The sequence below is a fragment of the Alexandromys fortis genome, unplaced genomic scaffold, assembly GCF_014885135.2.
Source record: "Alexandromys fortis isolate MF-2015 unplaced genomic scaffold, M_Fortis_MF-2015_v1.1 scaffold_231, whole genome shotgun sequence".
NCBI lineage: Eukaryota > Metazoa > Chordata > Mammalia > Rodentia > Cricetidae > Alexandromys > Alexandromys fortis.
In genome coordinates, this window is record NW_026068613.1 from 1302356 (window position 1) to 1314869 (window position 12514).

The 12514-nt window shown below is 37.2% G+C and overlaps 2 protein-coding genes across 2 annotated transcripts; both read left to right on the forward strand.

Moving 5' to 3' along the window:
* Positions 1 to 464: 464 nt before the first annotated feature.
* LOC126495951 (olfactory receptor 10G9-like) lies at positions 465 to 1424 on the forward strand. Its single transcript, XM_050133550.1, has one exon. The coding sequence runs from the start codon at positions 465 to 467 to the stop codon at positions 1422 to 1424; it is 960 nt and encodes a 319-aa protein (XP_049989507.1).
* Positions 1425 to 7286: 5862 nt separating this feature from the next.
* Positions 7287 to 8222, forward strand: LOC126495919 (olfactory receptor 10G9). Its single transcript, XM_050133513.1, has one exon. The coding sequence runs from the start codon at positions 7287 to 7289 to the stop codon at positions 8220 to 8222; it is 936 nt and encodes a 311-aa protein (XP_049989470.1).
* The last annotated feature ends 4292 nt before the right edge of the window (positions 8223 to 12514 follow it).

A 12514-nucleotide genomic window follows, 5' to 3' on the forward strand; every position in this document is an offset into this window, starting at 1 on the left:
TCTTTCTTTCATGTACTGGTCATGAGATGAATAGTTTTGCAACGTCACTGCTATGATATGGTCCCGTGATGAGGCACAATAGAAATGGGGCCAGTCAATCAAATACAATAACCTTTCTTTTTAATCTGTTTCAGGTATTTGTTACAATAACAGAAAGCCAAAATATAAAGGTAATAAAACATCCTCCTCCTCCTCCTCCTCCTCTTCCTCCTCCTCCTCCTCCTCCTCCTCCTCCTCCTCCTTCTTCTCTCTAGGATGTTATACTTCTGTGTCTCCTACTTTTCTGTGCTTGAGAGAAAAGAGATATTGAAATCATTTCAGTATCTTTACCAAAGAAGTTTTGAAGTGCACAAAATTGAGTAAACACTAGAATTATTTATCATGGCTGATACAGTGATCATATAGAGAAGTAATTCTCAGTTCTCATTTACATGCAAATTGAAATAAATAAAAGATGAGAAGAAATGTCAAATGTGAGTCTAGTGACCACATTCTTCCTCTCAGGTCTTCCCCACCCACCAGCCCTGGACACCATGCTCTTTGTAATCTTCCTGGTCATTTACATTCTCACTGTGTTAGGAAACCTTCTCATCCTGATGGTGATCAGGGTGGATTCCCACCTCCACACACCCATGTACTACTTTCTTACCAACCTTTCTTTTATTGACATGTGGTTCTCAACAGTCACAGTGCCCAAAATGCTGATGACCTTGGTGTCCCCAGGGGGTGAGGCTATCTCCTTCTACAGTTGTGTGGCACAAATCTACTCCTTCCACTTCCTGGGTAGCACTGAGTGCTTCCTCTACACAGTCATGTCCTATGATCGCTACCTGGCCATCAGTTACCCACTCAGGTACAGCAGCCTGATGAGTGGAAGAGTGTGTGCCCTCCTGGCTGCTGGCACCTGGCTCACTGGTTCCCTGCACTCTGCTGTCCAGACTACACTGAAATTCCAATTGCCCTACTGTGGACCCAACCAGATCCAGCATTATTTCTGTGATGGGCCACCCATCCTCAAGCTGGCCTGTGCAGATACTACAGCCATTGAGATGGTCATCTTTGTGAATATCGGGGTGGTGGCCTCAGGCTGCTTCATGCTGATTGTGTTGTCCTATGTGTCCATTGTCTGCTCGATCCTGAGGATCCGCACTTCAGAGGGCCGACACAGGGCTTTCCAGACCTGTGCCTCGCACTGCATAGTGGTCCTCTGTTTCTTTGTGCCTTGTGTGTTCATCTACCTGAGGCCAGACTCCAGGGATGCTGTGGATGGGGTGGTGACAGTTTTCTACACCGTACTGACACCTTTACTCAACCCTGTTGTGTACACTCTGAGGAACAAGGAAGTGAAGAAAGCGCTGCTGAAGCTCAAAGACAAAATAACATTTTCTCATGACAGTAATACTGTGAAGGAGCAATTTAATTAAAAATCATCACTAATATAACTTAGTAATAAATCATTGCTACAAATTACCTTCTCAGGATTACAAGGTTTATATATTTTTAAAGGTCTTAGAAGTTATATTTATATCCATCATATATGGCAATTGTGATCATATTCTTATCAATAATCTATTATTATTTTTTTAAATGTTAAAAAAATAGCATTGTGGTAGGGGGTGGTTATGCACACCTTTAATCCCAGCACTCCAGAGGCAGATGGATGTCTGAGTTTGAGGCCAGTCGGGTCTACAGAGCAAGTTCTAGGACAACCAGGGCCACCTAGAGAAACCCTGTCAAGAAACAAACAAACAAGAAGTAACATTATGATGTGGTCAAGATACAATACAGAGGATGAATTGTTTTTCTTTAGTTTGAGAGCATATGTTGCGTTTTCAAAGTTTATTTGTCATGCAAATGAATTTAAGAATATGCAATCCTTGTGCTGCTGTTCAGAAGTAGCAGCAATGATGAGAGTTCAAGTGATCCTGAGGTTGTGGTCTTTCAAGTATATATAGTACATTCTTTTACTAGTCCTTTTTGTATTTACAGTAAAGCAAATGTAGTAAAAAAGCTCATACTATATAATATACTGTGCATATGTGAGATTATTATATACTTGTACAAATGTATATCTCTAGAATAGGTAGGCAGAACAAGAAGCTGTTCAAACATATAGCAATTAAATGCAACGGTAGTTCTGTGCAAACAAATAATATATATTTTAAATCAATGGTTTAATGATGATCTAGAAATATTTATTAAATGTATTATGAAGCATATTTTGACTATGTTTGTTATGAATCAATATAATAAAATCCCAAGCTTTTAGGTGGGAGAAGTGGTCCTTAGTTAAGATCACTTTCTGTTTTTCCAGAATACAGTATCTTACAACAGTCTATAGTTTCAGTTTCAGCAGCCCTGACTCCCTATTCCCGCCTTCACAAGCATCAGATGTGCATACAGACACATATGTAAATAAACAGTTATACACATCAAAATAAAAATTAAATTTAAAATATTTAAAAAATCAAGTATCTATTAAATATGTAGATTAATAACTTACAGCTAGGGGTAGTTTTGCTTTACTAGGATGATTTGGCATTGTGTGAGGATCTTGTTTACTGTTATGTGTACTGGCACCCAGTGGTTGTATGGCAAGAATTCAGGTAAACACCCTAGAAATCATGGAATATCCCCAGAATAAGATTTACATTGCCCAGATATCACACACACACACACACACACACACACACACACACACACACACACCCCACATGCACACACACACATTTTCTGAAGAAACAGAGGATTGACTGATTGTGCTTATGGGCTGGAGGATTCAATATTAAATTCTCATATATTCTCCACTGATTAAGGTAAGTGGCCTCCATCTGTGTATTTAAAAAAATTAGGTTGTCATGGTAACCTTAAAGAAAAGAAGAAATGAGATGATTCACTACATCTAACAAATTCAAAGGGAACTCATTAAAGATTGCTAACAATTCAGAGAAGGACTTATATGCATTTTGAAAAAATACAGAAAAAGGAGAATAAAGCTACAGGTTCATGTTCACATGACACAGATAGCCTGTTATGCAGCAGAGAGAGATGGGCATCTACAAATAAGTTATTTTGAGGTATTCGTATAAAAAAAAGAATGCATTTTGACTACATCTCAAAATGTAGACATAAACTACACCAGGTTTAGTTTGATTGGATATATTGGTAATCTCTATTACATTTGTTTAGATAGTTATATTTTGAAGCAAACAATCAAAAGAGGCTAATCAGATAAATTAAGCATCAGACGAAATCTATTATGCCATATAATGCAAATTTTTGAATTTATTTTCATCAGTCAGAATGCAATAAATCTAAAATAAACAAGAATATATGTGAATATATCTGATCAAAAATCATTTGATGTAATTGTAACTGCAATTTTAATTACATAGAAAAGATACTCATTCTTGGTATGATAAAAATCTAAAAGGGAGAATAACTTGCAACATCAAACTACATTAAATTTTATTTAATTTAAAATTTATTAAAAATTTTATACAAACAGTATATTTTAATTATATTCTTTCTTCTCTTCCAATTCTTTCCTATCTAACTTACCCATCCAACCCTAAGTTCTCTCTCTTAAAGCAAAAATAAAAACAAAACTAGAAGGAAAGAGATACCTAAAATAAAAAGCCTCAATAAGACAAAATAATATATCAAAAGGAAAAATGCACACGAAAAACCTATGCAGTACATTTTGTTTTAATGAACTCCTCTGGATATGGGACCTACCTTGCTACATTGTTGATATATACACTTCATTAGAGAAAACTGATATTCTTTATCACCGAAGTTATCAATTGTAAATAGCTTCCTGGTTAAGGGTGTGATTTTGTGTCCACTTCTTCTCGGGAGGTCTTTATTGTGCATGCTGTACGGGCTCTGAGAATTCCCAAGTGTATGACCTCTGTTATGCCTGGAAGAAGCTAACTTTAAACCTGGAAGTTAGTATGTCTCAAGTGTAAGGATGAGTATCCATATTGGAATCAACTGGTAAAATTTGAAGGAACCGTAAAAACTACATACATGTTAGGAATGTGGGATTTTGAGTTGATGAGCATAGATGGTGTAAGAAACAATGGCCTGCAGCTACAGACAGCAGTCAAGTTACTTGGACTTTGGGAAATTTTAAGCGGAGAACAGGCACTGGAAAGATCCAGTAAGACATGGGATATTCTGAGGAAAGACATGAAAGCCTTTCTTTCATGTCTTGCTGATGTATCTTTGCTCATCAAGGGAGTCTGGAAACCCAAGAGGAATACCATCCCGTGAGACATGAAACCAAGTTAAGCTCCTCCACATTTAGTCATGCTAATTTCTAGTCTCTGAACTAATTAGCTTGAATTTTAATTAGAAAAGATGAGATATCTAAAAGATGAGGCATCTTTTTCTCATCTCAGAGTGACTCTTTATATGAGAACCTGAAAATTAGTGCTTGTTCATAGCATGTAGGAGGTGAAACATTTTTGGAAAAGCTCAGGTATGTTTTGCTACTAAAACAAATCACACACCATAGTTGTTCTTGAGTGAATGTAACATGTTTTACAATCAGTTCCCCTTTTTTTTAAGTGTAAATGTTCACATTCATCAATGATATTTGTAAATTCTTAGACTTTATCCTAACTTTGTCTAGTTTCTCTCACTAGATAGACAGGTATGTAGGAACATGAATAGATGGTCCATAGATAAACGCAATAACTATATTATTTCAAGTAATATTGATGTTATAGTAGCCATGTACCCTAAACACTGAGCTTCTTGATTGAGTTTCTTGCTGGAGACTAAGGCTACTCTGGACTTCTCTTCATGGGTGTTTTTATTTTTATCAGCTCTAAATATATTTTCTCTGTGTTTGAGTTCTGTTGCTGCAGTAGATATTCCATAGCTCCATTTCCCTGATTGGAGGGGGTCCTCATGATCTTTCTGGTAACTTCAAATATCTAGAGTCTACCATTCCCTTCAAACTTGTAAAAAGCCAACTTTCTTGTAGCTGAAGCCACACTTCTTGCCAAGAAGTATTTTATCTGGAATCTTATAGGAACAGATCCTTTATTTTCTCCTAGTGAAAAATGGTTTAACAAGTCAATGCACAGCATAATAAAGTTAAAACAATTAAAACAAAAATTGTTAGTGATAGATAATATTTTTTATTAAGTAAAAATAATCATTTCAGTCTTCAGCATACACAATATTACCACAGTTGAGTGAGAGAGGGCACCTCTGTTGGCATTGGTTTCAGTTTTAAGTCATAGGTGTTGAATAAGCAACACTGATTTGACAGATTCATTTTCTGTGAGAGCACTGTTTTTATTTGAGGGTTATGAGGAAAGAGGGTATGGTAACATATGATCTATCAAAGCCAGTATCAGAAATAACCTGAATTCTGGTATAAAGTGTGCATGAGAGAAAGCTCTTCCTTACTCAGCATTTTGAGGTTGAGAGAGCACATATGAATTTGATCTTCTCAATGATACATAAATAGAGAGGAATTGGGGATTTGATACATAGGAAGCTTTTTCTTTTCTGGATAGAGGAGATGCTATATGTAATCTTATTGTGTAGTGGGGTATTCTTATGTGACTTGGAGACTCTAGGGAGACTCTGTGAGAAGCAGGCAGTAATGGGCACCACTAAATGGTCAGGAACAACGCTGTTAATAGGTTTCTCTCAAACTGGTGAGTCTCTGGAATTCCAAAAGAACTGATGCATCCCCTTTCTAAGATCCAGAAGAGGCAATTCTGCAGTACTTCAGCAAGGCTCCCACTGTCAGTCGCTGAGCAGAGACCACATGCCAGTCTTTGCTTCTCTCTTTTCAGTCAAGGAGACAGTATTGGTGTTGTTAAATAGCATATTTAATATCAAATGATCGAACTATACCATGGACTTCAATGATACTCATCAATGTGTCAGCAATTTTTTGATTCTTAAAGTTTCTGTGGGAATTCAAAGGAGAAAACTGATTCTGTTAGGTAGAACTCTAAATAGACTCCAAGATCACTACAAATTTCTACATGCTCCTTGAATAATCACATTTCCCCAAATATGAACCCAGCTATGAACATTGCTGGAGATTACTTACTTCACTGAGATTATCTTGCATCATACTTTGTCTCTCCAGGGGTGAGAAAAAGTACATGCCATTTTGTGACATGGTCAGGTACATAGGACTGTATAGGTCCTAGGTGAGGTCCAGAAACTTTGAGTGATGGAATCGTCCAGACCCGTTAAACACATGAGAGCATCAAATCTAAAACTTTACAAAACTAAGTTCTATCAATAGCTGTATTAGGTTAGAATAAAATTCTGACCCCCAGGTGAGATTATAACTGGTTTCACTTGGAAGGTTTTTTTTATGTCACAATATGTCATTTTAAAAGTTGTTTTTTACTTTTTACTTTTAATTTCTTTTCTTATTTTTAAAATAAAACAAACTGTTTTCTTCGTTTTACATACCAGTCTCAGTTCCTTCACCTTCCCATCTTCCCTTTCCCTTCACCTATCCCCCCACCCCAGACCCCATTCATTCCACAAAGGGGGTAAGGCACATTGCTTTGGGGAAGGTTCAAGGCCCTTCCTCCTATATCTAGGCTGAGCAACACATCCATCCTAACAGAATAGGTTACTTGAAAGGTTCCTTATTCCTGAAAAGCAGCAGGGATAAGTGCTGGTGTCACTGCCAGTGATCCTGCAGTCTGCCCCAGCCATACAACTATCACCCACATTCAGAGGGACTAGTTTGGACCTATGCTGGTTCCTTCTTTGTTCGACTGGAGTTGATGAGGTCCCATTAGCTCAGGTAAACTGTTTCAGTGGGTATCCCTGTTATGGTCTTGACCTCTTTTCTCATATTCTAACTCCTCCCATTCTTCAACTGGGCACTCTGCTATGGGTCTATGCCTCTGTTTCCATCAGTTGCTGGAAGAAGGTTCTAGAACCTTGAGTTTTAAGATCTGTGAGTTATACCACAGCAGGTCTGACCCAGAAAATGTTGAGAATAACACATTTATATGTTTTATCTAGCTGTGGGAATTTATGATGCCCCCAAATATAAATAAAACACATATACCTTCTTATAAGTTTTTTTCTTATACCTTTTGTGTATGCTACTGTGTGTATTCCTAGGCCCATGTGTGACCCAGGTGCATACTAGTTTCATCACTCTCACTATATTAGACCCAAATGAAGTGACATAAAGTTTAGTATTATGAAACACATACGTATTTGTTAATGTCTGCATTATCCTTATATCTCTATAGGGAGAATGATCCAGGGTGTAAGGAATGTCAAATGGGACCCTAGTGACCACGTTCTTCCTCTCAGGTATTCCCCACGCACCAGCCCTGGACACCATGCTCTTTGTAATCTTCCTGGTCATTTACATTCTCACTGTGCTGGGCAACTTCCTCATCCTCATGGTGATCAGGGTGGATTCCCACCTCCACACACCCATGTACTACTTTCTAACCAACCTTTCCTTTATTGACATGTGGTTCTCCACAGTCACAGTGCCCAAAATGCTGATGACCTTGGTGTCCCCAGGGGGTGGGGCTATCTCCTTCTACAGTTGTGTGGCACAAATCTACTCCTTCCACTTCCTGGGTAGCACTGAGTGTTTCCTCTACACAGTCATGTCCTATGATCGCTACCTGGCCATCAGTTACCCACTCAGGTACAGCAGCCTGATGAGTGGGAGAGTGTGTGCCCTCCTGGCTGCTGGCACCTGGCTCACTGGTTCCCTGCACTCTGCTGTCCAGACTACACTGACCTTCCGTTTGCCCTACTGTGGACCCAACCAGATCCAGCATTATTTCTGTGATGCTCCACCCATCCTCAAGCTGGCCTGTGCAGACACCTCGGCCAATGAGATGGTCATCTTTGTGAATATCGGGGTGGTGGCCTCAGGCTGCTTCATGCTGATTGTGTTGTCCTATGTGTCCATTGTCTGCTCGATCCTGAGGATCCGCACTTCAGAGGGCAGACACAGGGCTTTCCAGACCTGTGCCTCGCACTGCATCGTGGTCCTCTGTTTCTTTGTGCCTTGTGTGTTCATCTACCTGAGGCCAGGATCCAGGGATGCTGTGGATGGAGTTGTGGCTGTTTTCTACACCGTGCTGACACCCTTACTCAACCCTGTTGTGTACACCCTCAGGAACAAGGAGGTGAAAAAAGCACTGGTAAAACTCAAAGACAAAGCAACATTTTCTCAGAGCCAGTAACTATTGGTACAAAGATACTTCATTTTTCCAACATCAGCAATATAAACTAATTATAATTTATCTTTGAACCAAACTTCTCAGGAATATTCAATTCTTTTATTTGCTAAGGATTTGCAAGTTGCAATTACATCTCTGACATGTGATAAATGTATTCATAGTTTGATATTTCATTCCTTTGCAAATGCTTTGCTTTATCTTTAAAAAATAACACTAAACTGGGAAGTGGTGGTGCACACCTTTAATCCCAGCACTCAGGATGGCAGAGGCAGGCAGATCTCTGTGAGTTCGAGGCTCACCTGGTCTACAGAGTGAGTTCCAGAATAGTCAGAAATGAACAGAGACAGGTCGTGAAAAACCAAAAACGAAAAACCAAACCAAAACAAAAATAATACTGACAAAGAACTGTGATGTTATCTCAGTTGCTTTATGAAGTTAAAATTGTCCTTTGGCTGATACAGAATGATTCTTTTGTCTTCATTTTTCTCGTGCATGTACCCAGAAGTCATAATCATGACATTATTTCAGTTAGTAGAAGTAAAGTTCTTTAGTTCTTCAAATGCATTTTTTTACTCTTTCAGTGGTTCTGTGTTTTTCATAGCTATGAAAACATATTCAAAACAATTTTTCATCTTATATAGTATGTAGTATTCTAAGGAAAATTCCACATCTAATTTATGTGTTATGAATATATGTATGTAATATTTTTATAAAAAATAATTTCTAGAAATTCTTCACTTATAGTGGGCAAAATTTAGCTATCTAAATGTATAACATTTAAATGTGATGATATTCTTGTATATTTATAGTGGAGTATTACAAAGCAATGGTCATGATGATCTACAACTCTTTATAACATGCATTATGGAGCTATCAATTTTGACTCTATTTGTTACGATTCAACACCTACAAATCAAAATATATTAAATACACACATATATTGAATCATGACAAATATAGGAACAAAATCCTAGTCACCTTGTCTCCTTTCACATAGCAGGTACTTTTTCCATCTCCAGGTGAGGCACTTTCTCATTGATAAGACAAAGTGTGATACAATACAAGACAGCCAGTGTAGTAAATGATCTCCACTTATGTTCACATTTCAGTACATATTGGGGAAAAGTGATTATCCAGGAAGAATTATAAAGGACTGGGAGATTCAACATTTTAAGATTGCTAATTCTCGGACAAGATTGCATACACCTAGGATGGAATGGGAGCTTACGGATGTTTGGGATGAATCGGTCCTTTTGGAGATGACAGGAAGGAACAGTCATGAACTCATAACAGCAGTGGTTATCTATACAAGATCCACCTACTCAACTACTGGAGCATGGAGAGAGGCAGGGAATAAAAGCCCAGAAGCTGAGGTGCTAGTGATAATTGATGCCTGCTAGAGGAAGGGGTGTCATTTTTCTCTAGGGCTGTTGTTTCTAATAACTTGACCATGCTCCAGTAGATGGGTACTGGATAATGCTAATTAGATTCGGTGGGTCATTAATAACGATGTGAATAAGAAGTTATGAAGTTGGGAAAGGGATGTATGTATTGGGTACCCAGGAGGTTTTAGAGATTTTAGAGCAAATGAGTAAGCATGTTCCAAATACCTTGTATTCATATATCAAAGTCTCAAAGAATGGGTAAAACATTAAATTTAAGAAGTTTAAATCAGAATATTAGCATTAATTGATCACTTCACAGTGCTACCAAGGTTTTTGTGAACTTCCCCATTTCATCCATGTAAACAGTGTAGATGATAATGCTACTACAATTCTTTTACTGTGAAGATTGGTCTGTTTCCTAATTATCAAAACCATTGAATGCTTTACCTTACAGGCAAAAGGGGTTTTGTTAATGTGAACAAGTTTCTTAAATGAAGAGATGGCACTGGATTAATCATAAAGGTACCCCATATAGTAATCATAATGGCCCAATGTCATCAAAAGGCATAAGAGAAAAGTTTAAAGTCACAAGCAAGAGATATAAAAATAAGACAGAAGATGCAGAGAGAAACTCAGAAAAATCAAAGGGTCTAAAATTAAGGACTCTATATCAATGTTAGAATATAGGAAAAGCAAGTCAAGAAATGGTCTTCTAAAGTCTCCAGAAGACATTAATTCTGTATACCAACTGATGGATGCCTGGTTTATTTATGTTTCTGTTCCCCAGAAATATCAAGCTAGTGAACTTGTATTGCCTTAAGGAACGAAGTCTAGGTGTCTATGTCTGTATAGAACATCTTGAGGACAGGAAGCACATCACAGAGGTAACCTTGGATCTGGCCGGATTCATAGCTGGACCAATGGAAAATCAGTGTGATCTGGACAATAGAGTTCAGGGACCCACTGAGCCAAGTGCAGCAGTCAGGAAGCACATGCTCTTAGGCTCATCATACCTGAGCAGGCAATGATGAGCAAGGAATGATCATAGGGCATGATTGTGTAGCAGAAACTCACTTAGTTCCCTGTTACAGACAACTAGAACTTTGTCTTGTACATTCTGCAGCAGCTTTCCTCCTACAGAGTTGAAACTGGCATGCTTGCTGGATTCCTTCTGCTGAATACTCAAAGTTTTATTTTATTAATTATACTTGGAAATATAGAAAACTACAGTGCCCCTGGTGTAGAGTCATCCCTAAGTCAAAGGTGTGCCAATGGTGCTTTATTTAGAAAGCAGAAAAGTAAAAATGTAATTAAAAGATTTCAACATGCTTTTTCTAAAAATTAGAAAAATAGATCCCCACATTCCCAGGCCTTGATCAGAACACACAGATCATGCACAGGCACAGACTGGTGAGTTCCTCAAAACTTCCATATATTGGAGCACAAAACAAATCTCAACAAATACAGGTAAATTAATTAACTCCATATATTCTCTCTGCTCACAATACAATAAGGATTAGGAACAATAGTTATTAATAGCAGAGAATCAAAAGACTCTCTAACGGTTATATAAATACTTATACTTAATAAGGGAAGACTTAATGCCATATTACTGAATGATTAATAGGTAAAATAAGATATCAAAAATCATGGAAATGAATGAAAATCAAAAGACAATACCTTTGAGACCCTTTGAAAGCTTTCCTATGAGGGAAGCTTATAACTCTAAGTACCTACATTAAAAAAAAAACCAAAAAACTAAAAATACTTGGGAGGAGTTGAGGGAAGACAAAGAATAAGAAGAGTCAGAGAAAAGTCAGAGAAAGAAAGAAAACATAAATAACTTTAAAAAGAAAAACATCAAAGAGGACAAATAAATGGTTTAATGATACAACTTAAGAATTTGGAAAAGCAAGAAGAAACCAAACCTAAACCGAGCAGATAGAAAGACATAACATAAATAAAAGCTTAATGAAAACTAACAAAGAAAACAACACAAAGAATCAGCAAATCTAAGAGGTGATTCAACAAAAAGATAAACAATATTGACAGACCCTTGGCCCAGCTAATGGAAAATACAATCCAAATGAACAGGATCAGAATAAACAAAGAAATATTATGACAGGCACCAAGAAATTTAAAATATTGTGAGTATGTAATAAACCTATACTTCAATATGTTAAAAAAACTAAAAGAAATGGATGAATTTCTAGAAACATTCAAACCACCAAAGTTATACGAAGAAGAGACCAACAATTTAAACAGAACCCATAGCAAAGAAGGAGCTCTAAACAGCAATAAAATTTATTGGGCTGAGAAATCCTTAGGCTTGGCTGGACTCTTAGCAATATTCTGTCAGACTTCAAAGAGCTCTATGACAAATACTTCTTAAATCATTAAAAAGACACGAATCAGAAGAATTGTTTCTGAAAATCTAGTGCTGCAGTTATACCCAGAGCAGGTAAAATACATTAAAAATGTAAATAAAAAAAGCTATAGTACAATATTCCTTTGAATATGAATTCAAACAGAATTTAGGCATATATAAAAAGATCATCCAACATAATAAAAGTTTCTTTATTCTAGATATGCAACGATAGTTCAACATAGATAAATCATATTATAAATCCTATAAATGAATTTAAAGTAAGAGCTTGCATATCTTTTCAATAGATGCATAAAAAGCCTTTGACAAAATCCAACATGCCTTTAAGATGATAAAATTTCTATCAGGTTCAGTGTGTTCAGACTGATATTGAGGTCTTTGATCCATTTGGACTTGAGTTTTGTGCATGGTGATAGATATGGGTCTATTTTCATTCTTCTACAGGTTGACATCCAGTTGTGCCAGCACCATTTGTTGAAGATGCTTTCTTTCTTCCATTGTATACTTTTAGCTCCTTTATCGAA

What these genes read in the sequence shown, in the direction of transcription:
- LOC126495919 (XM_050133513.1), top strand. Translation starts at nt 7,287, where the DNA reads ATGTCAAATGGGACCCTAGTGACCACGTTCTTCCTCTCAGGTATTCCC.
- LOC126495951 (XM_050133550.1), top strand. Translation starts at nt 465, where the DNA reads ATGTCAAATGTGAGTCTAGTGACCACATTCTTCCTCTCAGGTCTTCCC.